Genomic DNA, 26,464 nt, shown 5'->3' on the forward strand with positions numbered 1-26,464 from the left:
GGGGTTTGCCCAATAGAACACTGCCTGAACTATCTACGGAGGCAGAAAAATAAAAGAACCTTCAATTATGATGTGCCAGATTCCGGGAGTCCCCCCAGAGGGTGTGAGGGGCGACACAGTGTCAGGCACGAGTGAGCCCTGCACCCCACTGCAGAGAGCCTCATGTGCACCCTCCGCTCCCGAGACTGGGCGGCTGACAGCCTTCGGACAGTCACTCTCCAGCCCTGAATCCTCCACCACACTGAATGCGGCGGGCGACACGGGCCCACCAACCAACCCAGTGCCTGCCTTGATCACGCCACCGGGATCATCGACGGGCGGGATCTCCTCAGGCTCCTCCCGGGGTCCCGGGCCAGTGGGAGGCGGTGGTGCAGATGCCTGCTCCACCCCGCCGCCTGGTCACCGGAAGGCTCCGAATATAACTCTGGAAACAGCTCCGGAATGGTGGCGCCCGAAGACAGCGGTTGGGACAGAGGGAACTTTAGAAGCAGGGGGTTATCGCTGACCCCCTCCCCAGAGAAATTTAACAAATCCGGGGTGCTAAATTGTACTGGGTGGAACGGGCCCTGTTTGGGGGACAGCGGCAGCTGCTGGGATTTCCTCACTATCTCCCTGCCTCTTTTCTTTCGGGAACTGGGCGTGACATCTATGGAAAAGAGCCTGGAGTGACGCCGTTTGTAGGGGAGAGGGTCACACACCGGGGAGACCTCTATCTCTGGGGGACCCTCCAGGCTGACTCCTTGTTCCTCAATGCATGCTAAATTGCCCCTTAATTGGGAAAAAAAATAATTGGGTACTCTAAAATTATTTTTTTAAAAAGAGAATTTGTCCGAAGGGTGCCTATTTTGCACCGGCTGTCCCCTTACTTCTGGTATAGGATTATTCCCCACCTTCGGGATACTGAGGACCCCAAATGAACAGGGTTCATTCCTAGGGGTGTACAGTTAGTCTGTTCCACAGGGGCAGTATGCATACTGATTACGGTGGTTTGATCCAGAGACGGTGTGCTGTCTTCAAGTAGTAAGGCCGAGGCCCCTTTATGAGGCCCCTTTATGAGGCCCTGTAAAGATGGGTGGTTCCAACATTTGGGGTGTGCCACGAACAGCATCCAATTATTGTTTAATCGCATTGAGTCAATTGCAATATAATCCAATGCAATAGAGTCAATTGCAGCGCAATCCAATGGTATAGAGTCAATTGCAGTGTAATCCAATGGTATAGAGTCAATTGCAGTGTAATCCAATAGTATAGAGTCAATTGCAGTGTAATCCAATAGTATAGAGTCAATTGCAGTGTAATCCAATGGTATAGAGTCAATTGCAGTGTAATCCAATAGTATAGAGTCAATTGCAGTGTAATCCAATAGGATAGCGTCAACTGCAGTGCAATCCAATGGTATAGAGTCAATTGCAGCGTAATCCAATGGTATAGAGTCAATTGCAGTGTAATCCAATAGTATAGAGTCAATTGCAGTGTAATCCAATGGTATAGAGTCAATTGCAGTGTAATCCAATGGTATAGAGTCAATTGCAGCGTAATCCAATGGTATAGAGTCAACTGCAGTGTAATCCAATAGTACAGAGTCAACTGCAGCGTAATCCAATCGTATAGAGTCAACTGCAGTGTGATCCAATGGTATAGAGCCAATTGCAGTGTGATCCAATAGGATAGAGTCAAGTGCAGTATAATCCAATACAATAGAGTCAATTGCAGCATAATCCAATCGTATAGAGTCAAGTGCAGTATAATCCAATACAATAGAGTCAATTGCAGCATAATCCAATCGTATAGTCAATTGCAGTGTAATCCAATAGTATAGTCAATTGCAGTGTAATTCAATATTATAGAGTTAATTGTAGTGTAATCCAATAGTATAGTCAATTGCAGTGTAATTCAATATTATAGAGTTAATTGCAAAATAATCTCATACTTTGAAACCAAATAGAATGCAGCCAAATCTGTCTGACTGCAATTTCCATTTCTTGTCATGTTTTAAATGATTGTTTTAACAATTTTGATTTTTGATTTGGAGAAGCAATTAAATAAAGGAATCTGCACCATCACCTTTAATTATCTCTTGTCCAGTTAAAGAGCGACTTGCAATTATAAGGCACAGTTCATGATCTTCGCAAGTTCCAAACGCTTTAAGCCGATGAGATGCTTTTGAAATGTTGCCACTGTTGAAATGTTGGAAATATGGCAGCAATTTTGCACACAGGAATCTTACACAAACACAAACAGCAGTGAGATAATGAAAGCTAATTGTTTTTGAGTGAAGTGAAGCATTAACTATTGGCTCAGAGAGGGGATAACTCCCCTGGTCTTCTTTAAGAGAATTCCATGGAATCAGTTACATACATCAGTAATTGAAGACAGAGCTCTCCCTCAGTGCTGCGCTGGAGTGTTAGCTGAGATGTTTGTGATCAATCACCAAGTAGTCCACAAACTACCTTCTGACTCACAGGCATGAGTACTGTTGGTCACGTGGACGCTGGGATGACACAGGTACAAAAGGGGTCGCTTGTCGGGAGTGCGGGAGTTCTTCCCTTGGCGCGGGGCAATCAGTCACCGCCAGCTTGAAGATTAAAGTCTCTGGTTTACAGCCTGTAATGATCTTCTTTGCAGATTTGTTCATTCAGAGTCCCTATAGGTTATAAAATATAGTAATCACAGGCAGCTTGCTGGGGAGAGTTATATGGCTCACAGCAGCTTTCTCGGGAGACACTTTATTTCACATCAACCTTGCTTTCAGCACATGGTTTGTCTTCAGACCTCTGTACTAGTCTCCAGAGAATAGTACCAAGTTGCTTGCGGGAGAGAGTGAGACAGCCACCACAGTGGCTTTCTGGAGACAATTAGCTGGATATTTTTGGAGAGTTTGCAGAGCCTCTCCTTCATCTTCCTGCCAGAACCAAAACCGTAACTAAACTTAGCCCTTGAAACTGAAAAACATTCCAGTGGGGCCAGATTCAATCATCAGCTGTTGCCAGGCAGAGTACAGCCTTTTGGGCCAATTCATTGACCAACATCCAATAAACCAAACCAAGTCTTTACTGATCTTTCTGTCAGTGATCAATCTCAGTTTAAACCAGCATAGCCTTCCGGTTTCTTCTGTTTGAATGAAAGGTACGGCCTTCTTACAAGCTGCTTGCCTTAAAGTCACAGGTCCATTAATCATCCATGGGTCAAAAATGTAACAGCAAAATAAAAGAAATGGGAAATTAAGGAATAAAGACGGAACAACAGGAATGACCCTTACAATGTAAAACAGTGAATCCAAAGCCTGTTTTACATCTCCCCAGATTTTAATTCCCATTGGGATCAATGGGAAAAGGTGACAGTGAATCAGTAGCTTCCTGATTTCACACCTTTTTTAAAATAGAGTAGCCAATTCATTTTCCCAATTAAGGGACAATTTAGCGTGGCCAATTCACCTACCCTGCACATCTTTGGGATGTGGGGTGAGACCCACGCAAACCGTGGGTCATATATAAATGAATTTGCAAACTCCACACGGACAGTGACCCAGAGCTGGGATCGAACCTGGGACCTTGGCTGATTGATGGAGTCTCAGAGGGATGTGTAAACACTTTAGAACAGGTCGTTATTATGAGGGAGGAAGTGTTAGGTGTATTAAAAAGTATTAAGATTGAAAAATCCCCAGGGCCAGATGACATCTATCCCAGATTACTGAGGGAGGCAAGAGATGAAATCGCTGGGCCTCTGACAGAAATCTTTGTGTCCTCATTGGCCACGGGTGAGATCCCAGGAGATTGGAGGATAGCCAATGTTGTACCGTTATTTAAGAAGGGTTGCAAGGATAATCCGGGTAATTATAGGCCAGTGAACCTGATGTCAGTGATAGTGAAATTGTTGGAAAAGATTCTCAGAGATTGGATCTATGCACATTTAGAAGTGAATGGTCTTATTAGTGACACACAGCATGGTTTTGTACGAGGAAGGTCATGTCTCACTAATTTGATTGGATTTTTTGAGGAGGTGACAAAAATGATTGACGAGGGAAAGGCTGTGGATGTTATCTAAGAGCACCCCACTTAAGCCCACCCCATCCCCATAACTCAGTAACCCACCTGGCCTTTTGTTTTGGACACTAAGGACAATTTATCATGGCCAATCCAGCTAACCTGCACATCTAAAGTAGGATACAGGCGGTTGGTAGGTCTAGATAGGACCCGTGACAGGCGCAATCTTGGGAGGACAGCACGATAGCGTAGTGGTTAGCACAGTTGCTTCACAGCTCCAGCTTCCCAGGTTCGATTCCCGGCTTGGGGCACTGTCTGTGCGGAGTCTGCACGTCCACCCGATGTCTGCGTGGGTTTCCTCCGGGTGCTCCGGTTTCCTCCCACAGTCCAAAGATGTGCGGGTTAGGTGGATTGGCCATGCTAAATTGCCCTTAGTGTCCAAAAAATGTTAAGTGGGGGTTACTGGGTTACGGGGATAGGGTAGCTACGTGGGCTTCAGTAGGGTGCTCTTTGTAAGGCCGGTGCAGGCTCAATGGGCCGAATGGACTCCTTCTGCACCGTGCTGCCCATTACATCTGGCTGCTGTTGTTTTCCCTTGAGAGGTTATTCCCCCCCCCCCCCAACACTATCCAAAACGGTATACTTGTTAGAGAGGGGGACAGCCACAGAGGATTCCTGCACTGACTGCCTGCACTTTCTAGCTGTCACCCACCTCTCTGCCTGCACCTTGGGTGTGACCATGTCTCTGTAACTCCTATCTATGGCGCTTTCTGCCACCGGCATGCTCCTAAGTGCATCCAACTGCTGCTCCAACCGAACCATGCCGTCTGTGAGGAGCTGCCATTGGTTACACTTGCTGCAGATGTAGTCAACCGGAACACTGGAAGCGTCACAGATCTGCCACATCTCACAGTTAGAGATGAATATACTTATTTACTTGTTCATAGAACATAGAACAATACAGCGCAGTACAGGCCCATCGGCCCACGATGTTGCACCGAAACAAAAGCCATCTAACCTACACTATGCCATTATCATCCATATGTTTATCCAATAAACTTTTAAATGCCCTCAATGTTGGCGAGTTCACTACTGTAGCAGGTAGGGCATTCCACGGCCTCACTACTCTTTGCGTAAAGAACCTACCTCTGACCTCTGTCCTATATCTATTACCCCTCAGTTTAAAGCTATGTCCCCTCGTGCCAGCCATTTCCATCCGCGGGAGAAGGCTCTCACTGTCCACCCTATCCAACCCCCTGATCATTTTGTATGCCTCTATTAAGTCTCCTCTTAACCTTCTTCTCTCCAACGAAAACAACCTCAAGTCCATCAGCCTTTCCTCATAAGAGTTTCCCTCCATACCAGGCAACATCCTGGTAAATCTCTTCTGCACCCGCTCCAAAGCCTCCACGTCCTTCCTATAATGCGGTGACCAGAACTGTACGCAATACTCCAAATGCGGCCGTACCAGAGTTCTGTACAGCTGCAACATGACCTCCTGACTCCGGAACTCAATCCATCTACCAATAAAGACCAACACTCCATAGGCCTTCTTCACAACCCTATCAACCTGGGTGGCAACTTTCAGGGATCTATGTACATGGACACCTAGATCCCTCTGCTCATCCACACTTTCAAGAGCTTTACCATTAGCCAAATATTCCGCATTCCTGTTATTCCTTCCAAAGTGAATCACCTCACACTTCTCTACATTAAACTCCATTTGCCACCTCTCAGCCCAGCTCTGCAGCTTATCTATATCCCTCTGTAACCTGCTACATCCTTCCACACTATCGACAACACCAGCGACTTTACTATCATCTGCAAATTTACTCACCCACCCTTCTGCGCCTTCCTCTAGGTCATTGATAAAAATGACAAACAGCAACGGCCCCAGAACAGATCCTTGTGGTACTCCACTTGTAACTGAACTCCATTCTGAACATTTCCCATCAACCACCACCCTCTGTCTTCTTTCAGCTAGCCAATTTCTGATCCACATCTCTAAATCTAAATCTAAAATCTAAATGTTCAGTTTTCTTATTCTGCACGGTTTCCCTGTGGAGAATTGAATGCTCCTGACACATTCATACCTTGATCTAGTAATGAGGCTGTTTCAGAATCTCTGAATCAATGTCGGGAGGACTGAGGGAAACAGTCACACGGTTTAATATCTGATATAACATCCCTGTTAAAGAATCGGATTCCCAGCGGCTGGCCAATAAGACCCAACTGTTGCACTGATCACTTGTTGTCAGGTAGAATCTTGACAAACAAGTAAACTTTCCAGTTAAAATGAATGATCAATAACTTAAGATGATTTCCTTGTTCCAATGTACTACACGAGTCGCTCTCATTCATTGAGCATTAGGTGCACTCAGTATTGTAGCTGCATTGCTGTCATCAACAGAAAGCAGGTAACAAACTATTACGAATCAACTTCCTAACGGGCAAAGTTCTGTTCTGTTGGGAAGAACAGAGTTACAAAGTAATGGCAAGATTTTACCTGCCCCATGGTGGTGGATCAGCGACAAGGGGACTAGTAAAATGGTGTGGGGCTCTGTCAGGCCAGCGCCCAATACCATCCTGCCATTGACAAACTTCCCTGTGCTGAGAGCTCAGTGGCAGGTGAGTGATGGTGGGAAGTGCAGCCAGGGGGTGGGATTTTCTGGTCGCCGATGCCGAAATCACGCTTGGCAATCGGCTGGAGAATACCAGCTTCCGACGAAATCGGGAGGAGCACCGCTTTCGCGATGCTTCGCACCCTCCAATGCGGCGTACTCTAGGAGTACACTGCACGCCGTATCGCCGACCTCAGGACGTTGCCTGAGGCCCAGCCCCTCTGATGCTCCACCCCAGGCCAGCCGAATTCCCGACGGCGTGGGTCTCTCATGGTATTACCTGTCGGGAACTCGGCGTGGCGACTGCGGACTCAGTCCAGGGCCGCCACAGACGGAGGAGGGCCGATCTGCGGGCAGTGGGGATTCTGGTAAGGGCTGGGGGCATTGTTGGGAGGTGGTCCAGGGCTCACGAGCTCACCAAAGTGGGGGCACTATTTTGCAGGCCGGGTCCGTGCTCGACCGGCGCCATGTTGCACGGCACGGCCGCTAACGTGGCGCAAGCGCGGCCACGGACCCGGCAATTCTCCGGGCCGTGTCAGCAGCTAGAGCCGGGGACTCTATGCTGCTTGGCTGCTAACCCCCAGCCAAATGGAGGTTAGGTGGCCGTTTTGCGCGGCATTTTCGGTCGTAAAACACCACCATTCCCATGTCGGCTTCAGGACATAGCCTTAAAATCAGAGAATCCAGCACATTATTTGCAGCTCTGTGGTGGAAGAGGCATGTTGTGTGGTAAACAAAGGCTAGTACGTTTGGGCACAGTGAAAAGAGTGGGGCTGTTAGTGACGTTTCGATCCCAGTTGATGTTACTGCTGAATGGGAATGTCCTAGAATGGAACCCTGTCTCAAAAAAACAAATGTTAACTTTGTTTTTAGAAAATATGGATATATAGAGTCACAGGACTGTCGATTAGCTTTTGACAACAAAATAACCATTTATTAACATGAAGGGAACGATTCAGCGGACAAAAGTTGAAGTCCGGTTTTGGCCGCGTTTGGCGGGGAGTTTCACGCTAGCCGCATTGGTGAGATTGCGGCCTGTATTCAACGGCACTTAGTTCCAAAGATTAGCTTGCACGAAATCTCAACATTACCACTCACTCCCAACAACACACAAGCATGGGAGCGCGCAGATCTGCTCTTCGCTTTGGGGATGCCGACCTCACAAGGCTTCTCGACGCTGCGGATGAGAGGTGGGCCTCCTGTTCTCTCGAGGAGGTTGGAGGACTAGCAACAGGGTTAGCAATGCTGCCTGGGACAGCGGCTGTGAGTGTGTACAGCATGACCAGGAGGACTGCCATCTAATGTTGGAAGAACACAAATGACCTCCAACAAGCTGCAAGGGTAAGTTACCACCTCTCTTCGGGCATCAGTTCTACTTGCCATCCCTCAAATTCCCAAACAGACCCCCCTCCCCTCAATCCACTGGCTGACACCTCACACCCTCCCCACATCCGATCTTTAAGCTTGTTACTCAGAACCCCCTGGCACTCACCAGCACAACCCCTTCATATCTAGGTATCGTGGCCACAGATGCCACCTGCTATAGACACCCCCTGACCCATCAAGTGTGCGGCTCACATGGCCTATTCTGTCCCTGCAGGGGAGGATAGCCAATCATAAGCAGAAAAGTGCCAAGATGGGGGTGGGGGAGGAATACCTGAGATGCGAGTCCTCACCCACTATAAGGAATGGGTCCTGGAAATCGAGGGTTTGCCCGAGGAGAGAGCAGGCACCAACACCAAGATTGGCCTGCGTCAGAGAGGTAAGGAACCAGTGCCCCTTCATCCGAATGACCTGTCTCAAGTGAGTTGATCATGCCTGACAAATGATCCTTCCCTCTCACTGACCACATGTCCATTGTCTCGCAGGGTCTCCAACTGATGCGGTCAAGTCAGTCGGAGTTGTGTCCACTCCCCCCCCCTCCCCCCCCCACTCTGAGGATATCACCAGCGATGAGTCACAGCTACACCCCCAACTTTCACTAGCGTAGAGACACACACCTCGGTGGGTGACATCAGTGGACAGGCTTCGGGGGACAATCTGGTGATCACCACACAGCTGCTGATGCACGCCAGGTGGAGGCAGGAACATCCAAACGAGACAGCAGTCGGAGGTCGCCTGGATCCCAGGACACAGCTGGGTCCCAGCCAGATGCTGATCCTCTAGATACGGTTCAACCAGAGCTATTGCAGAAGATAGGACAGAGCAATGAGATTCAGGAGGGAGTGTCAATGACATTCCAATGACTGCAAGGGTGATTGGAAGAGTCCCAAAGGCTTCAGGGACAGGAGACATGCCGACAATGCATGGCACTGAGGCCAACACTACCTAGGGTGACGAGCGCAGTGGAAAACCTGGAGCACAATGTCCGAGCCATGTATTCTGATGTACAAGGCATAACTCAGTCTGTGATAACGATGGCTGAGGGCCTCAACACCATGTCTCAGTCACCGAGGGATGTGTCCCAGATGCAGGTGGACATTGCCGAGTCACTCCATCACCATGCCCGAGCAGAGGACCCTGAACGTGGCTGGTGGCCCAGAGGAAAGGAACGTTGCCGGGGGGAGTGCAGTCAAGGGCGGGCAAGTGAGACCCAGCAGAGTTGCGGTTGCCCATGACACATATGCTAATCATATGCCTCCTGTACTTTCAGCCCGTGCGGCGAGTGATGCATTTGTGCCATTTTCGGGGTGCCAGAGCATCATGATTTGGTGTCAAACCGGCGCCCACCGCAATTTTGGCATTGGAGGCTATTCTCCACCCATCACATTTCGCCGCCTGCAAACGGAGAATCCCACCCCTGGTCTCTATCAGCCAGGAATTCGAGGTGGGATTCTGATTGGGCGGAGAATCATTTCTGACGCCGAATTCGTGGCGGGCGCTTGGTTCACGCCAAATCCCAATTCTCCTGTGCCTCGATAGCGGCGTCAATGCGTCCACTCCGCACATACAGTAAACGCCATTGGTGTATTATTAGTGGGCCTGACCCGGTCTTCTCCAGGGCCTCCACGCTCCTCCGCCTCCATCGATGACGAGGTTGAAACAGCCGTCGTGTTGGATGAGGGGGAACGTCTCCAACTTCGCATAGTTTGCTGGCACTTGTGCGAATGGCCGGGGGCTTCTGCCAGGACGGGGAGGAGTAGGAGGGTGGCAAGAAGGTGGGCTGTGGGGCCCACCCAACACTAAGGACAATTTTTGCACAGTGAGGGATATTTATCATGGCCAATCCACCTAACCTGCACATCTTTGGACTGTGGGAGGAAACCAGAGCACCGGGAGGAAATTCACGCAGACACGGGGAGAACGTGCAGACTCCGCACAGACAGTGTCCCAAGCCGGGAATCGAACCTGGTACCCTGGAGCTGTGAAGTCACAGTGCTAACCACTATGCTACCGTGCTGCACTAACTATGCTACCGTGCTGCCCCAATATGCTACCGTGCTGTCGTTATAGCGGGTCTCCTTGTCGGTCTGTTGCCGCCGGATAAGGGTCATCAGCCAAGGCCGCAGCGGGTAACCCCTGTCGCCCAGGAGCCAACCCCTCAGCCGGGGGGTGGGTGCTCCTCGAACATGTCAGGAATCACCGTGTGCCAGGATGAAAGAGTTGTGCAATCTGCCCGGGTGTCAGGCGCAGAGCTGCAAGATGCACAATTCATGGTCATAGGCCAGCTGGATGCTCATCGAGTGGTATCCCCTTTGGTTAGTGGAGAGCGGCCTGTGATCTGCAGGTGCCTGTAGGGTGACATGTATCCAGTCTATCGCCCCTGGACCCGGGGCATCCCGACGATGGCAGCGAACCCTGCTGCCCGGACATCCTGGTGGGTTCGGTCCACATGGAAATGGATATATTGCACTGCCTGGCATATAGGGTCTCAGTGATGGTGCGGGTGCACCTGTGCGCTGCGGTCTGTGAGATCCCGGACAGGTCCCCACTCGGCGACTGGAAGGACCCCGTATCATAGACGTTCAGGGCGACCGTCCGCTTGAAGGTCAGCGGGAGCGGCTGTCCTCTGCCATGCCCTGGCGGTGCCAGGTATGCCATCATCTGATAGATGTGTTGCACTGTCTCTCTGTTCAGCCGCAGTCTTTGATGCCATGTCTGGTCCAGCAGGTCCACAAATGACAGACGGCGCCGGTACACACGAGGCCTCATGCGACGCCTCCTTCCCATCGGCCTGATGGGCAGCCGGCCCTCCAGCCTGTGCGGCCACCACCTGTCCCTCTGCAGCCCATTCATCTGCAGCCCGGTCCTCTGCAGCCTGTTCCTCGACTTGCCGCTCTGCTGCTGCAACTTCCCCCTCTTCTCCGAGCTGCCCCCTCTAACGCGGCCGCAAGGCATCTCGCAGAGCTGCGACCATCGCCACGGCGGCCAGCATTGATATTGTCTGCTGGGGTTCAAAGTTCAATATGTTAGCATGGCGCATACTCCCGCGCCCAGCCAGGTTCCATGGGCTATACAGTGGTCCCGGTTGGCACTGTGGGCTCTGCCCACGCATGTCCCTTCCCCACCCCCGCACCCCTGCCCTGTTGGTATCCGGCACCGTCAGCTCATCCCTGCTGCCAGGGGTACCGTTGGCTGGCACTACCCTCACTGGCGGCTACCGTGGGTGTTGCCCAGGGTGGTCCCCCTGTTGGGCGGCCGGTTGGATGGGGTGTTAGGCGGCGGGGTGCACACTGTGGCGGGAGGTGGGGTGCGGAGGTGGGTGCACCCATCTGGCCGCTGTCACTGTATAGAGCCAGGTGCCGAGGTGGATGGTAGCAGGATGGCTGCCATAATGGCGACCGGCACCTGGGTAACGCCCCAATCCTGTGGGGAGGGGGGGGCACCCAGGCTGCTCAGCCTGCCCCTCCTTTCCCCTGGCCCTGGCAGGGGGACCCCACCCCAGCCAGCAGGGGTGTCCGGGCCAGCAGCCCGCAGTCACTCCACGTCATTTCCTACCTCCTCTTTCTCTGGCTCAGCCGGCTCGTCGTCAGGTTCAGAACTTTTGAGACCACAAGTGAACCACGGCGTCAGGAACTCAGCCCATCGGAGGCGGTGAATCTGGGAGGCCTCGGAGAATAGGGTGACAGGCCCGCTTATGATATGCCTATTGTACTTTAACCCCGTGTGACGAGCGACGCATTTACGCCATTTTGGGGGTGCCGGAGCATCCCAATTTGGCGTCAAACCGGTGCCTACCCCGATTTTGGCGTTGGTAACTATTCTCCAATCGCGTTTCGCGATTTTGGCGTCGGCAAATGGAGAATCCCGCCCAAAGTCTCATGAACGGAGAATCCCGCCGTCTGTCTTTAAATCTAGCCAGATGAAGAAAACGACAGTTGCCCTCCAGCTCTCTGCTTTAAGTCAACCAAGAGACCAAAGGTCTATACATTCCCTGAATGATAGTCACAATTCCAAGCCCACACTCATCTCTATTCACACCTGGAACACTGGTCAGATGGCCAGAGGAAAAGATCTAATTTTTGACATGTTGGCCAACATCTGGCTGTGCAGTGAGGAAGAAAGCAAGTTACAGCTCCCCCATACCCATCTGAACATGTTTTCAGTACCTGTGGTAATCAGGGATCGGCTACTCACTGAATGGTCAGCTCAGCAAGTGGTCAAGGGTGATGCCATCTCTGAGTGATAGCGTTCCCCATGAACTGTTTCAAAATGCCCTTATTGACTGTTAGAAAGAGGTCGAGCATCCCATTCTTGATAAGCATCTCTGTTTTGAGGTTTCTCAGTGCTTGAACTGGAATGATCACTCGTGAATGCAGAAGAAGTTAGAAGGCTCTTTTAATCAGCTCTATCCTGTTAGAGTTTTGATAAGTATTGGCACCATTAAAATGACTGTAAAAAGAAACCAGAATATTGACATATTCTAATTAAAGGCGTTTGGTCATTTCATTGCCCATATGCTGCCTTCGGATGCAAAACTCAGAACATTTCATGCTGATGTTTACTGACCAGGTTTTCATTCTTCTGTTTTCACTCCTTAACCCTTGTGTTCCCACACAGACAAACCGAGCAAATTCAACAGCGGCCAATCCGATTTAATCCCATACTGTGTTATGTCCATTCTTATAGAGTCACAGGCATAACTATAGTTATAGTATGCAGCTGAAAATTGACCAGTTACATCACTTCAATTCTTTTCAGTCCATAATTACAGGATATCCAGGGATCTGGAGTAATGTTGACGAACTGAAGCCATGTTATAACCGCTCTGAGACTGAACCAGATCTGTACTGAAGCACCTATTTCACTGAATTATCTGTTAAACTGGGTGAGAAACAATGGGGTAATTCTGAATTCAGAATTTCTAGTCAGGGTCTGTGTTATGTTCTGGTGCTTGGCCAGTTGGAATAAATGCACTAAAGAACGTCTAGTTCTCGATTAGTTAAAGTTTTATTGTTCAACAATAGTGTGGGTTAGATAACCATAAGACTATTATCAATAACTACTAACTATTATAAATTAACTAAGAGCTACTACAAATTGTGACTATCCACTATGAAGATTATCCTCAGACTCCCCAAGGTAACAGTGTCACGTGGTTGTTATCTACTGCCATCTGTTGGTTGGAGGTCATCTCTATCACTATTCACATGACTGCTTATACATATCATCATATCCCCTTTCCTTTGTAAATGTATGGTTTTGCATACATTATTTCAATTTCCGATACAATATACATGATATGCATATTGTGTTCATTATTTACATATTTACAGTTCACCACAAGTTCAATCTGTCCGGTTTTCTTCTGTGTTTTGTCGACCTTCTAAGCACCGGTTGAACCTGTGAGTTTGCTTGATGTTCATGTGTTGTTAAAGATGATTCTTGCTGTTTTTCTTGGTTTTGTCCATTTTCATCTTGCTCTGGTTCTGTATGCTGAGGTATCTCTTGTTCAGTTGTCCTTGGATTGCTTACAACATCATCTTGTGGTTCCATAACAAAAGGTTGCTGAACCTTCATCAAGGCTCTCCTGTTTCGTCTCAGAACTTACTCGTCATCGGTGATGATGATATATGATTGAGGACCTGATGATTCTAGTACTTTAGCATACTTCAACTATCCATTTCCATCAGGATCTTCTACCCTGACTGTGTCATCTTTTTCTAATGTTGGAGCCTTCTTGTCGTTTTGTCATAATACCTCTTCTGCCTCCTTTTTTGAAATGTGAGCTTCCTCACAAGATTTTGATTTGTTTGTTCCAATAAAATGTATGGTAAGGTTGTTCTGAGCTGTCTGTTCATCAATAACTGCGAAGGAGATAATTTATTTATCAATGGTGCTGCTCTATAGCTCAGTAACTTGAGATATCGATCTTCACAGCTGTCCATAGCTTTTCTGAGGAGCTGCTTCACAATGTGAACATCTTTTGCAGCCTTCCCGTTGGATTGTGGATACAGAGGGCTAGACGTTGTATGCTGAAAATCACAGATCTGTGCAAACGCTGTCCATCATGACTGGTAAAACATGGGCCATTGTCGCTCATGACAATTTGAGGTATTCACTATTCCATAGCGAGCAACAATGTGTTTGGTGAGGTTGATGACACACCTGGCTGATGAGTTTCCTTGTTGTACCACTTCTGGAAACTTAGAGAAATAGTCAATTACCAAACAGCTATTCTTTTCCTGCCAGATAACAGATCCATCCCTACTTTCTGCCATGCACTCGTAATGATGTTGCCAATTTGCATTGGTCCTTTTCACTCTTTGCACTGAACATTTTGACAGGTTGCACATTTTCCAATCATGATTTGAATATCTTGATTGATACCCGCCCACTATACCGTCTCTCTGGCTCGTCATGAATCTTTTTCAGCTTCATTGATCGTAACGGTTGTGGAATGACTATTCTATTTTGCCTTAGCAAAAGCCCATTGGCTGCACATAGCTCTGCTCTGATATTATAATAATTGTAGCAGGATCCTTTCGGCCATCCCTCTGTGAGATATCTTATTATCTTCTGTAAGATTTCATCTTTAGTGGTTTTATCTCTTATTAGTTTTGACTTCTCATCTGAGACTGGAAGGGATTCCGTCACAAGATTCACTTGTGCTTGTACATCCTCATCCAAGTGTTGCTCTTCTTTCATGTCCGTAGCACGTGATAGTGCATCCAATACAACAAGATGTTTACCTGGCGTACAGATGAGATCAAAATCGTATCTTTGCAACTTCCTCATCATACGGTTGTATCCTTGGTGAGATCTCATGGAGATTTTTTTTTACTATCGCCACAAGTGGTCAATGGTCAGTTTCCACTAAGAACGTCGGTAGGCCATACACATAGTCATGGAATTTGTTTCATCTATTTATCAAGCCCAAGCATTCTTTTCCTATTTGAGTATATCTCCGCTCTGTGTCAGTCATTGACCTTGGAGCATAGGCAATTGGAAGCCAATTCTCGTTATTGTCTTGCTGCAATAACACTGCTCCCAGTCCATCTTTCGACCCATCTGTCGATACTTTTATATTCTTCGTAGGGTCAAAGAATGTTAACACAGGGGCTGTCGTCAATGCTTCCTGTAACATTAGCCACTCATGCTCATGTTTGTCCGACTACTGGAAAATGGTGTCCTTCTTGATGGTTTCTCTTAAGCATGTTGTTTTCACTGAAAAATTAGGAATAAATTTTCAGACAAAATTTATCGAGCCAAGCATCCTGAAGACTCCTTTTTTGTCTGTTGGACGTGGCACGTTAAAATCACCTTGATCTTTTCTTGGTCAGGATGTATACCTTTATCAGAAAGGTACTGGTATTTTTTTATTCAGTTTAAACCATGCTTTTTGATGCTTCTCAGCACTTTGCTAAGTCTTTTGACGTGCTCTTCTCTTGTTGAGCCCCATACAATCATGGCGTCTATGTATACGCTGACGCCTGGAATTCCTTCTCCGACGTGTTCCATTGCCCGATGGAAATTTCAGATGCTAAGATAATACCAAATGGCATTCTGAGAAAACAGTATCGCCCAAAAGGAGTGTTAAAGGTGCACAGCTTTGTGCTTTCCTCATCCAACTTGAGTTGCCAAAAACCATGTGATGCATCTAATTTGCTAAAACATGTTGCCCTGACATCTCACACGTGATTGCTTCTCTTTTTGGAATAGGATAGCGCTCTCCTTTTATGTTTGAATTGAGATCCTTGTGATCCATATAGATTATGAGGTCATTATTCCGTTTCTTCACGCAAACCATGGAGTTCACACAAACCATTGGTTCTTCAATGCATTTTATCACCCCCAGTTTCATCATTCTCTCCAGTTCATTCTTAAGCCGTTCCTTTGGTGTGTGTATTTTCTTTTCACTGCATACGGTAGGTGAACGGTAACACTCCAGATCCTTGAAAGAATTCAGGAAGTTCTTTCAGGATTGCATCCATTGATATATTTTGTGTAGTGTAGACTCTTTTCATTAATTTGAGTGCTTCACTCCCAATAAAGATTCACGCTCAGCGTCTACAATTGAAAGCTTCACTGTCTGCACTTTGTTCTTGACACGGTGCATTAATTATTTTGCCATTGTAATCTTTTAATGGTGTTGTAGTATTTAAAATGTGCGGTTTAGTCTTCATTTCTTGCAAATCGGATAAACTGATTAAATTGTCTCTCGATCCTCTCGATGTAGTTTAGTCGGGCAGCATGGTCGGCACGGGCTTGGAGGGCCGAAGGGCCTGTTCCTGTGCTGTACATTTCTTTGTTCTTTGTTTGTTCTTGATCCAATGTCGAGTTTAACATCAATTAATGTTCTATTAATCATCAGATGAACTGTCCAGTTATCTCTTTGAACACTTGCATCTGCATTGCTATTACTACAAATTTGCTTTTGACGCCTGTTTAACTTGAATGCTGTGACAATGCTTATCTTCACTAGATATTATATCTATTAAAAATGTGTCTTCGAGATTTATTTCATCAATCACGTTGATTGACTTTGGTATTTCTGATTTTTTTATGAGAAAAATACTGTTTAGCAAAGTGATTTTTGCCTTTGCATTTGGAACAGATTTTTCTAAATGCTGGACTTTGCCTTTGTAATTACTTGTTGCCCCATCATTTGCATAAAATGGTGATTTTGATTACTTGCTTAAAATGGCCACCGCTGCTGGGACCACATTTTATGCTAGGGTACGTCACAACACTAATGGTGTTGCTTGCATCTTCGAGCTTTGTTCCAAAATTCTTCAGGTTTAGAGTGCAATTCTGCTGCACAGCTAGCTCGCTGGCATGGTAAATCTTAATGGCATCATGGAGCTGGAGTTCTTTCTCCCTCAACAATCGCTCCCAGACCTTGTCATTACTAATGCCAAACATAATTTGATCGCAGATCATCAATGCTTGTAGGGTTGCAAAATTACAGGTCTGCGCCTTCAACCTCAAGCCCATTAGAAACCAATCAAATGGTTCACCTGCCTGCTGTGTACGCATGCGAAAAACATAGCACTCAAATGTTTTGTTTTTCTTTGGTATGCAGTGCTGGTCACATTTTTTCACAACTTCATCAGCTATTTTTATCCTCTTTGTTCTCAAATGCGAGGGTGTTAAAGACGTGTATCGCTTGTGGACCTGTTACAATGAGCAACAACACTATTCTCTGTTCAAGGGGCTGTGCCTGCAGACCTAGAGCCGCTGCCTAGAGTGTGAATTGCTGTTTAAAAATGTGCCAATTTGTAGCTACATTACCAGTGACTCAAAGTTGGTGTGGTATCTTCAGACCTTCCATCAAGGACTTCAATGCCTTGCAGTGCATTGAGTGAGATTTGTCAGTCCTCTACGTGGTTAGTCAAAATTATTTTTCTTTCTTCTCAAGTTATAATGTCTCTGGTCTTCTTCGATCACAGAGCCACACCTGTGATTCGAGATTTATTTCATCAATCACGTTGATTGACTTTGGTATTTCTGATTTTTTATGAGAAAAATACTGTTTAGCAAAGTGATTTTTGCCTTTGCATTTGGAACAGATTTTTCTAAATGCTGGACTTTGCCTTTGTAATTACTTGTTGCCCCATCATTTGCATAAAATGGTGATTTTGATTACTCGCTTAAAATGGCCACCGCTGCTGGGACCACATTTTATGCTAGGGTACGTCTGTTACATTCTGGTGCTTCGCTGATTGGAATAAATACACTAAAGAATGTCTAATTCTAGACTAGTTAAAGTTTTATTGTTCAACAATAGTGTGGGTTAGATAACCATAAGAATATTATTAAAAACTACAAACTATTTTAAATTAACTAAGAGCTACTATAAATTGTGACTATCCACTACAAAGATTATCCCCAGACTCCCCGAGGTAAAGTGTCAGTTGTTTTGTTATCTACTGCCACCTGCTGGTTGAGGTCTTCTCTATCACTATTTACATGACTGCTTACACATGTCAATGAGGGTTGGCTGTGCAAGTGGCTTTGTGAATAGCGAATTACTGAATGGTGAATTAAAATAATGATAAAATAGTAAATTTATGAATAGCGCGACATGAACACTGATCCATTGTACTCCGATGAAACAGATTCCCACCCCCTTGTCCTGCGCGAGATGCTGGTCCCAAGTAACATGAGACACAATTTCCCCTTAGACATAACTGTAAGCAATGGTTTCAGTGCAAAGAATTGTCCCATGCTGAGTTGGGCTGACCTGGAATTGGCCTTTAATAAACACTGAATACTTTTAATGAATGGACTAACTTTAGCAAGCACAGTTTTACACGGGAATAACATTGAATAGCAGTCAAAATGGTTATCAGCTTGACCATCTACTGACTTAATCTATGTTATGAATATGAAAGAAAAATACTGCAGATGCTTGAAAACTGAAATAAAAACAGTTCATGCTGGATTCACTCAGTGGGTCTGGTAGTATCGTTGGAGAAAGAAATAGAGTTAATGTTTCAGGTTGATGACCTTTCATCAGAGTGATCTTTTTGTTAAATTTTACGATGCACAGTAACATGGGACTAGATAATATCCTCCTAAAGATCTGAATATTCTCAAATATTCTTGAACTCATGCCTAACACTTGTATATTTATGTCATTTTCAGAGATCAAATGGCCCAGTCTACTCTCTCCAAGTTCTTCTGTGCTCAGGATAGCAGGAACCTGCAATCTCTGTACAACACGGGGGAATTGGAAACAATGATTCTTCAGATGAAGATTAAATCAGACCATTTAGACAATGTGCAGCTTAACATTGCAGTGATGGGTGATGTGGGTTCAGGGAAATCCACCTTCATCAACGCTATGAGAGATCTTCGGAGAGATGACCAAGGAGCTGCTCCAACTGGGAATGAAGAAACCTGGATGGAGCCGACCAGGTATCCTTATCAATCTCTGCCTAATGTCCAACTCTGGGACCTTCCAGGAACAAATTCCTTTGGTTTTGAACTAAATAATTACCTAAAGCAGGTGAAGTTTGAAAGTTTTGACTTTTTCATCATTGTGTCCCAGGCCCGATTCAGAGAGAACGATGCAGAAATTGCCAAAAAGATTCAGGAACAGGGTAAAGAGTTCTGCTATATCCGATCCAAAATAGACAATGATATTCGCTCACTGAAGATGCAAGGTGCTGACCTGAATGAAGGCTGGAGCACAATCTGCAGGGACTGTATCATTAACTTCCAAAGTGTTGGGGTGACGCCACCAGACATTTTTCTGATCTCTAGTTTTGAGCGGGAGGAACATGACTTCCCGAGATTTAAGTCCACCCTCGCCAGGGATCTCCCGAACATTAAATCAAATGTTTTCTCTCTCGCAATCCCAAAGATGATGCTGGAAATCACAGAGCCCAAAAGAAGCACATTGATGACCAGAGTCCTGTTATTGGCCATTCTCTCCGGAACAGTGGGTGCAGTGCCAGTGTTAGCACCATTTCCAGAGCCAATGTTAGTGCCAGTGTGGTATTTATTTACCACCATCGTGATCACAGTTTCTGGGTGGATATACCTCCGGAAGCAGCTGGGATTCAGTGACAGGTTGGTGCAAAGTCTGGCCAACAAAGTCACTAAGCTCAGTTCAGTTTTTAAAGCTGAAACGAATCATCGATTTCCAAGGAAGATATCACCGGCAGTTACCAACGTGCTGTTAGGAATCACCACCGTCACCTGTATGATAACTGGGATCAAACACGGCTTCAGTCCAATGGCTGTCTCTATCTTTGGGGCTGCGTCGTCCTTTGCTTTTACCTACAAGTCACTGAAGGATTCACTGAACAACCTTTTGGAAACTGGACAACGGCTGGTCCAGGCTGCACTGAGCAGAGATTGACATGAACCTCGCACATTACACCGACCAACATTACTGCTCAGTTTTTACAGACTGAAGTAATGTTTGATCTACAATGCGGCAGATTAACCTGCATTATTTCAGGGTTTCAAACTCATTTACTGTTCTGACAATATCCTGTTCATTATGATTAAATGTTATTAAAATAGGAATAGATACACCTGCTGAGTATTTCCATCTGGTTTTGTTTCAAGTTTTCAGCATCCGTAATATTTTGCTTTTATTTTTCCCTGTGTAAAAAGGTTTTAATCATTGCTCAAAATCTCTGCATTAAATTTTGTGGGGCAAATATTTAGTTTTATAATTGATATGTTGGAATTGGAGTTTGTTAATGTTGAAGGATGGAAACACTTTATTAAAAACTAGCAAATAAAACCCTCATGTAAATGGAAGTCAAACAAGCCTGGGTTAATGACAATTAAAAGGTAACAATTGTTTGTTGATGAAAATCAGAGTTGAAAGTGAGAAACTTATCAATAGTTAACAAGGGCTGGATTCTCCGTTTCTGAGACTAAGAGTTGACGTCGTCATGAAAACTATGGAGTTCCACGACGGCAAAAACGGCGCCCCAGGTGAAGATATTCAGGCACTCCAAAGGGGCTAGCACGGGCGTCACGTGAAATGCCGCATTCTGGAAGCAGAAAGGCGGTGGATTCACCAGTTCCGTGATTGCCGCACAGCTGCAGCTGCACTTAAGGGATTCTCCCCCTCCCACACACAAGCGGCGCAGCCAACATGGCCGCAAAGAGAGCAGTGCCGCCCTTCCGCGATGCAGAACTGGAGGCCCTCCTTGACTCGGTGGACGGGAAATGGCTGGTGCTGTACCCCAGCCTGGGAGGGAGGTCCTCAGGCGCCACCATTCGCCATGCCTAGGCGGAGGTGGAAGCCGACGTCAGCGTCGTCAGCGAAGTCTCCCACACTGGCAACCAGTGCAGAAAAAAACTGCACAACCTCCACAGGGCAGCCAGGGTGAGTAGTCAACGCTGTGCCCCTGGCACTAACCTCCCTACCCCCCACATACATGTAACCCAGACCCACCGTCCGGAGGATGGCCGGACCCCCACCCTGCCCCACATACCAGTACCCATGCCAACCGCAATGGCCGGGTACCCTGGCCGCTGATGCCATCATCTACCCAACCCTTGGGCTGCATGCGCAGACTGTTTAACAGTGCCATTGTTTGCATTCCTGCCCCAGGACAAGGCCGCGCACAAAGGCCGGGAGCGGGAGAAGACCAGCGGGGGACCACCAGACCTGCGTCCCCTCACCGTGCCCGGGTAGAGGGCACTGGACGTGGTCGGCGGCCCCCAGGAGAGGGAGGTCGCAGATGGGCAGGCCGGCGGCGGGCGATGAAGTGAGGCCCTTGTTTTGTTGGGCCCTCTGGATCCGTGGAACACATACAGGTCACCAACACTTGAAATAGTGCAACACTATTTTATTGAGTCATTAACAGTTTAACATACTCTCACTGTGGGTTAACACGATACTAGCTTTAACTAAAGACCTTTGCCTTGTCCTAACCAGTCGATGCACTCAGCACATGGTGAATGTCTGTGCTGCAGGCTGTGAGCTCTGTCCGACTAGGAAGCTGCAGCTCGAATGAGCAGGAACTCTGATGCCCCCTGTCTTTATAGTGCGTGTGCTCTCACTGATGATTGGCTGCGGTGTTGGCTGCACACAATCACAGTGTGTTGATTGGTCCCACTGTGTGTCCATCAGTGTGTGTGTCTGCACCATGATATACTGGTGTATATTATGACAACCCTCTGCCTTGTTGAGGATCCTCATGACACATATCCCCAACCACCCTCTCCCCACCCCGACCCCCTCACCCCACTCACGCCATCCCTCATCCCCTCACCTCAACCCTCACCACATCACGACTCGGCCCCGTCTGGCTGTCTAACCGTACATGCCGTCTTGTGTCTTACAGGACCTGCCGGAGATGGGCCCATCCCATTCGGGTGCCCCCGGCCCCAGCCAGTGCCAGAGCCAGTGCCCCCCGGACGGTGGAGCATTGATGGGAAGAGCAGCCAGAACACCAGCCCTCTGCACGTGACCCAGCATACCCCGGAGTTCGGGTCAGAGGAGGACATTGATTTTCCGTCACTGCTGTCTCCAACACCCTCCACCATCTCAGAGACTATCACCACATTTGGGCAGACTAGTGAAGAGGCTTCTGGGACACACTCTGGTGCGCACGACACAGTCGGTCCGGTACAGCAGTTAGAGGTAGGAGCAGCCGAGGGGTCGGAGGGCAGCCTGGGCCCAGGAACCAGCTGCCACCCAGATGGGTCCCGGGCTCCAGGAACATCCAGTCCCACCCATAGTGCAGGTGCAGTCAGAGACCCAGGGACTACAGGAGGGGATGACGGCCGGCTTCCAGCACCTGCAGGGGCAGGTGGAGGAGTCTATCTGCGTGTAGGGGCAGAGGGTTGTGCCGGTCAAGCGTGTCACCCAGGCCGAAACTGCACAGGTGGCGTCTGCGGTGGAGGCAATGGGGGCGACGGTGTCAGACATGGGTTAACTTATGCAAGGCCTGGGGCATTCTGTACAGACTCCCGGGTAATCTTGTGCTGGGGCCAGCTGGAGATTGCAGCGGCACTCCTCAGCATGGCCCTGTCACGACAGGCCATTACTGAGAACATCGGCGGCATTGCCCAGGTGCGGCCGGCATGGCGCAGACACATTGGGAGGTGATCCTGTCCCAGAGGGATGTGGCCCACTCACTGGCTGATGTGGCCCACACCCTGAGGGACATTGGCCACACCATGAGTGGTGCGGCCAACTCACTGGCTGATGTGGCCTACACCCTGAGGGACACGGCTCACTCACTGGCGGATGTGGCACAGACCCCCGGATGGTGGCACTGTCGCAGAGTGATGTGTTGCAGTCCCAGATGGAGATGGCCCATTCCCTGTGCTCCATGGCCGCTAACGTTCAGACCCCTGTCGATACCAGAGCGGGCCTCCAGGACTGGCAGCGCCAGGTGGCGGGGGGGGGGGGGGGGGGGGGGGGCCTCGGGGGGATGGTTCCGCTCGCACCCGCATTCCATGGAGATGCCCGGGGGCCCTTGGGCACGCTGAGGAGGAGTCGGTGATGGGGCCCATGCTGTTGGCTCCCGCTGGAACACCGCAGCACCTCGGACTCCCCCCCTTCCTGTGCCTGGTGAATCTGGTGGGCAGTGGGCAGAACAGTGCAGCACCACACCACTGGGGCCGCCCAAGGAGAATCCCGGGCCTATTCAGGCCGGGCCACCGCAGGAGAGGTGCGCCAACGGGGACCCTCGCTGCAGAGCAGGAGTCACAGCAGGCCGCCTCCACTCCTGCTGTGCCGTCTGGGGAACCACAAAGGCGTAGTGGTAGGGCCCGTAAGGCCAGAAAATTAGACACCAGTTAAATTGGCATGAGTGCAGGGCACAGCTTAGTTATAGGGACTAGGGCACAGACTGTATATATTTGTTCACAATAAACACATATTCACACTGTTCAAACCTGTCTCTGTGCTCTGGATGATGGGTGTGGGGGTGGGGTAGTGAGTGCTGGCCACTGGGAGTGGGGGGTGGGGGACGACTGAGGCCCAATGGGTGCACCGTGTAACCCCACCCCCCCACCTCCCTCCAACCATCCTCAGCACCCCCTCCCCAGCTATTCGACAGGGCTGTGTGATGGACTGGCCAGCTCGCATGCAGGGATCACCCAGGTGGGAGGTGCTACTGTGGGCATGAGTCAGACATTGTCTAACGATGCGGAGCTCACCACTGAGTGGGCTGTCATTATCCTCCATCCCATGGACCAGACCCGCTGTCACTGCCAACCCAGTGCTCCCACGGGTGTATATTAGGGCAGCAACGTAGCATAGAAGGCAGCACAGTAACACAGTGGTTAGCACAGTTGCTTCACAGCTCCAGGGTCCCAAGTTCGATTCCTGGCTCCGGTCACTTTCTGTGCGGAGTCTGCACGTTCTCCCCGTGTGTGCGTGGGTTTGCTCCGGTTTCCTCCCACAGTCCAAAGATTAGGTGGTTTGGCCATGCTAAATTGCCCTTAGTGCCTAAAAAGTTGGGGTGGGGTTACTGGGTTATGGTGATGGGGTGGAGGTATGGGCTTGGATAGAGTGCTCTTTCCAAGGGCTGGTGCAGACTTGATGGGCTGAATGGCCTCCTTCTGCACTGTAAATTCTATGATTCTATAACAGAGCATGCGGTTGGTTTGGTGGTATGGGAGATGAGGGTGTTCGGTGGTGTGGAAGGTAGTGTTGGAGGTGAGGGTGTTCGGTGGTGTAGGAGGTGAGCGGGTGTGGTATTGGATTGGATTGGATTGAATTTGTTTATTGTCACGTGTACCGAGGTACAGTGAAAAGTATTTTTCTGCGAGCAGCTCAACAGATCATTAAGTACATGAGAAGAAAAGGGAATAAAAGAAAATACATAATAGGGCAACACCGCACAATATAACTACATAAGCACTGGCATCGGATGAAGCATACAGGGTGTAGTGTTAATGAGCTCAGTCCATAAGAGGGTCATTTAGGAGTCTGGTGACAGTGGGGAAGAAGCTGTTTTTGAGTCTGTTCGTGCGTGTTCTCAGACTTCTGTATCTCCTGCCCGATGGAAGAAGTTGGAAGAGTGAGTAAGCTGGGTGGGAGGGATCTTTGATTATGCTGCCCGCTTTCCCCAGGCAGCGGGAGGTGTAGATGGAGTCAATGGATGGGAGGCAGGTTCGTGTGATGGACTGGGCGGTGTTCACGATTCTCTGAAGTTTCTTGCGGTCCTGGGTCGAGCAGTTGCCATACCAGGCTGTGATGCAGCCCGATAGGATGCTTTCTATGGTGCATCTGTAAAAGTTGGTAAGGGTTAATGTGGACATGCCAAATTTCCTTAGTTTCCTGAGGAAGTATAGGTGCTGTTGTGCTTTCTTGGTGGTAGCGTCGACGTGGGTGGACCAGGACAGATTTTTGGAGATGTGCACTCCATGGAATTTGAAACTGCTAGCCATCTCCACCTCGGCCCCCTTGATGCTGACAGGGGTGTGGACAGTACTTTGCTTCCTGAAGTCAATTACCAACTCTTTAGTTTTGCTGGAATTGAGGGAGAGATTGTTGTCGCTACACCACTCCACTAGGTTCTCTATCTCCCTCCTGTATTCGGACTCGTCGTTATTCGAGATCCGGCCCACTATGGTCGTATCGTCAGCAAACTTGTAGATGGAGTTGGAACCAATCCGTGCCCCTGGCCAGCGTCCCCTTTCCCTCCAGTCTGTGAAAGGTGTTTCGATGAGTGTGTCCCGTGTGCGCTGGCCCTGGTGATGGCGTTGTGCAGCCTCCCGTGCCTGACCAGGCCCATGTGCCGCTCATTGTCCCCCTCCCCACCATCCTCCTTATCTGACGAGCCCTGCCCTTCCTCCTCAGCCTCCTCCACCACATCGCCTCTCTGCTGGGCTATATTGTGGAGGATGCAGCAGACCACAACGATGCGTGTGACGCTCCCGGCCTCGTACTGGAGGGCCCCACCAGAGCGGTCCAGGCGCCGGAAGTGTATTTTCAGGACCCTGAAGCACCACTCAACCACACCCCTGGTCGTACAATGGACACCACTGTAGCGTTTCTCCGCCCGCATCGGTCTGTGGTCTCCATCTCGGCGTCATCAGCCACAACCGCAACAGGTAACCCCTGTCACCCAGCAACCAGCACCGCAGCCGGGGGTGGGGGGTTGGGGGGGGGGGGGGGGCTCCCTAGGCATGTCGGGGATCACTGAGTGCGTCAAGATGAAAGAGTCATGTACACTGCCCGGGAATTGGGCGCAGATGTGCAGGATCTACATCTAATGGTCTCAGGCCACCTGAATATTCATCGAATGGTACCCCTTTCGGTTGGTGAACAGCGGCCTGTTATCCGCCGGTGGTCGTAGGGCGACATGCACCCCATCGATGACCCCCTGGACCCGGGGCATCCCGGCGATGGCATGTCGGACATGGGGGCTGTTAGGACTTGGGGAGGGAATGGATATGGGGGGGTTTGTCAGTCACGTTGTGAGCATGTCATTTTTGTTGGGGGGTCATTCAGGTTGGTGGGCAGGTTGGGTTGGGGGTTGGGGAGTGACGCTGTGTTAGCAGGGCTTAGTTTGAAGTCCACTCAATCATGCCCATGATTTATTAGGGCAAGTCATTGAGATAAATTGGCTGTCAAGGTATTGTCTGACTCCAGAATAACAATATTCTTGGCATCAGCATTCACAGCATCGCCAAGTCATTCATAACTGCTTTCTAAAACAACAGTTCCACACAATTCGTTTGGATCTTAGTTAATTGTTTGATAATTAAGTACCAATGTTATGATCTGACTGTTAAAGCCAAAATCAAACATTGAACAGAACATATCCCTTGAACTTTTTACCCTTTACCAAGTTGGACAAAAGGCCCTGCCAACCTGTGTGTGAATGTAGTTTGCTGGCAAATTACTCAGTTACTGGACACTGATTTGATTAGCACGTTGAAGATATCATGACTAATGGTTCTTTTATTGAATGCCTTTATCAGGAATCAAACGTTAGCTTTGCAGGTATTGCCCATAACTTCCATCAAAGTTGAATCCAG

General features: G+C 48.6%; 1 protein-coding gene across 2 annotated transcripts in view; it reads left to right on the forward strand.

The window, feature by feature from the left end:
* The window catches only part of LOC140420877 (interferon-inducible GTPase 5-like), a 52,918-nt gene extending 32,643 nt beyond the window's left edge, over positions 1 to 20,275 (forward strand). For both annotated transcript variants that reach the window (XM_072504981.1, XM_072504980.1), the window contains one exon: positions 18,635 to 20,275. In XM_072504981.1, the coding sequence (XP_072361082.1) occupies positions 18,642 to 19,856 (1,215 nt within the window). In that variant the 5' untranslated portion in view covers positions 18,635 to 18,641 and the 3' untranslated portion in view covers positions 19,857 to 20,275. The remainder of the gene's footprint in view (positions 1 to 18,634) is intronic.
* The last annotated feature ends 6,189 nt before the right edge of the window (positions 20,276 to 26,464 follow it).

Source organism: Scyliorhinus torazame, chromosome 5, assembly GCF_047496885.1.
Source record: "Scyliorhinus torazame isolate Kashiwa2021f chromosome 5, sScyTor2.1, whole genome shotgun sequence".
Classification (NCBI taxonomy): Eukaryota; Metazoa; Chordata; class Chondrichthyes; order Carcharhiniformes; family Scyliorhinidae; genus Scyliorhinus; species Scyliorhinus torazame.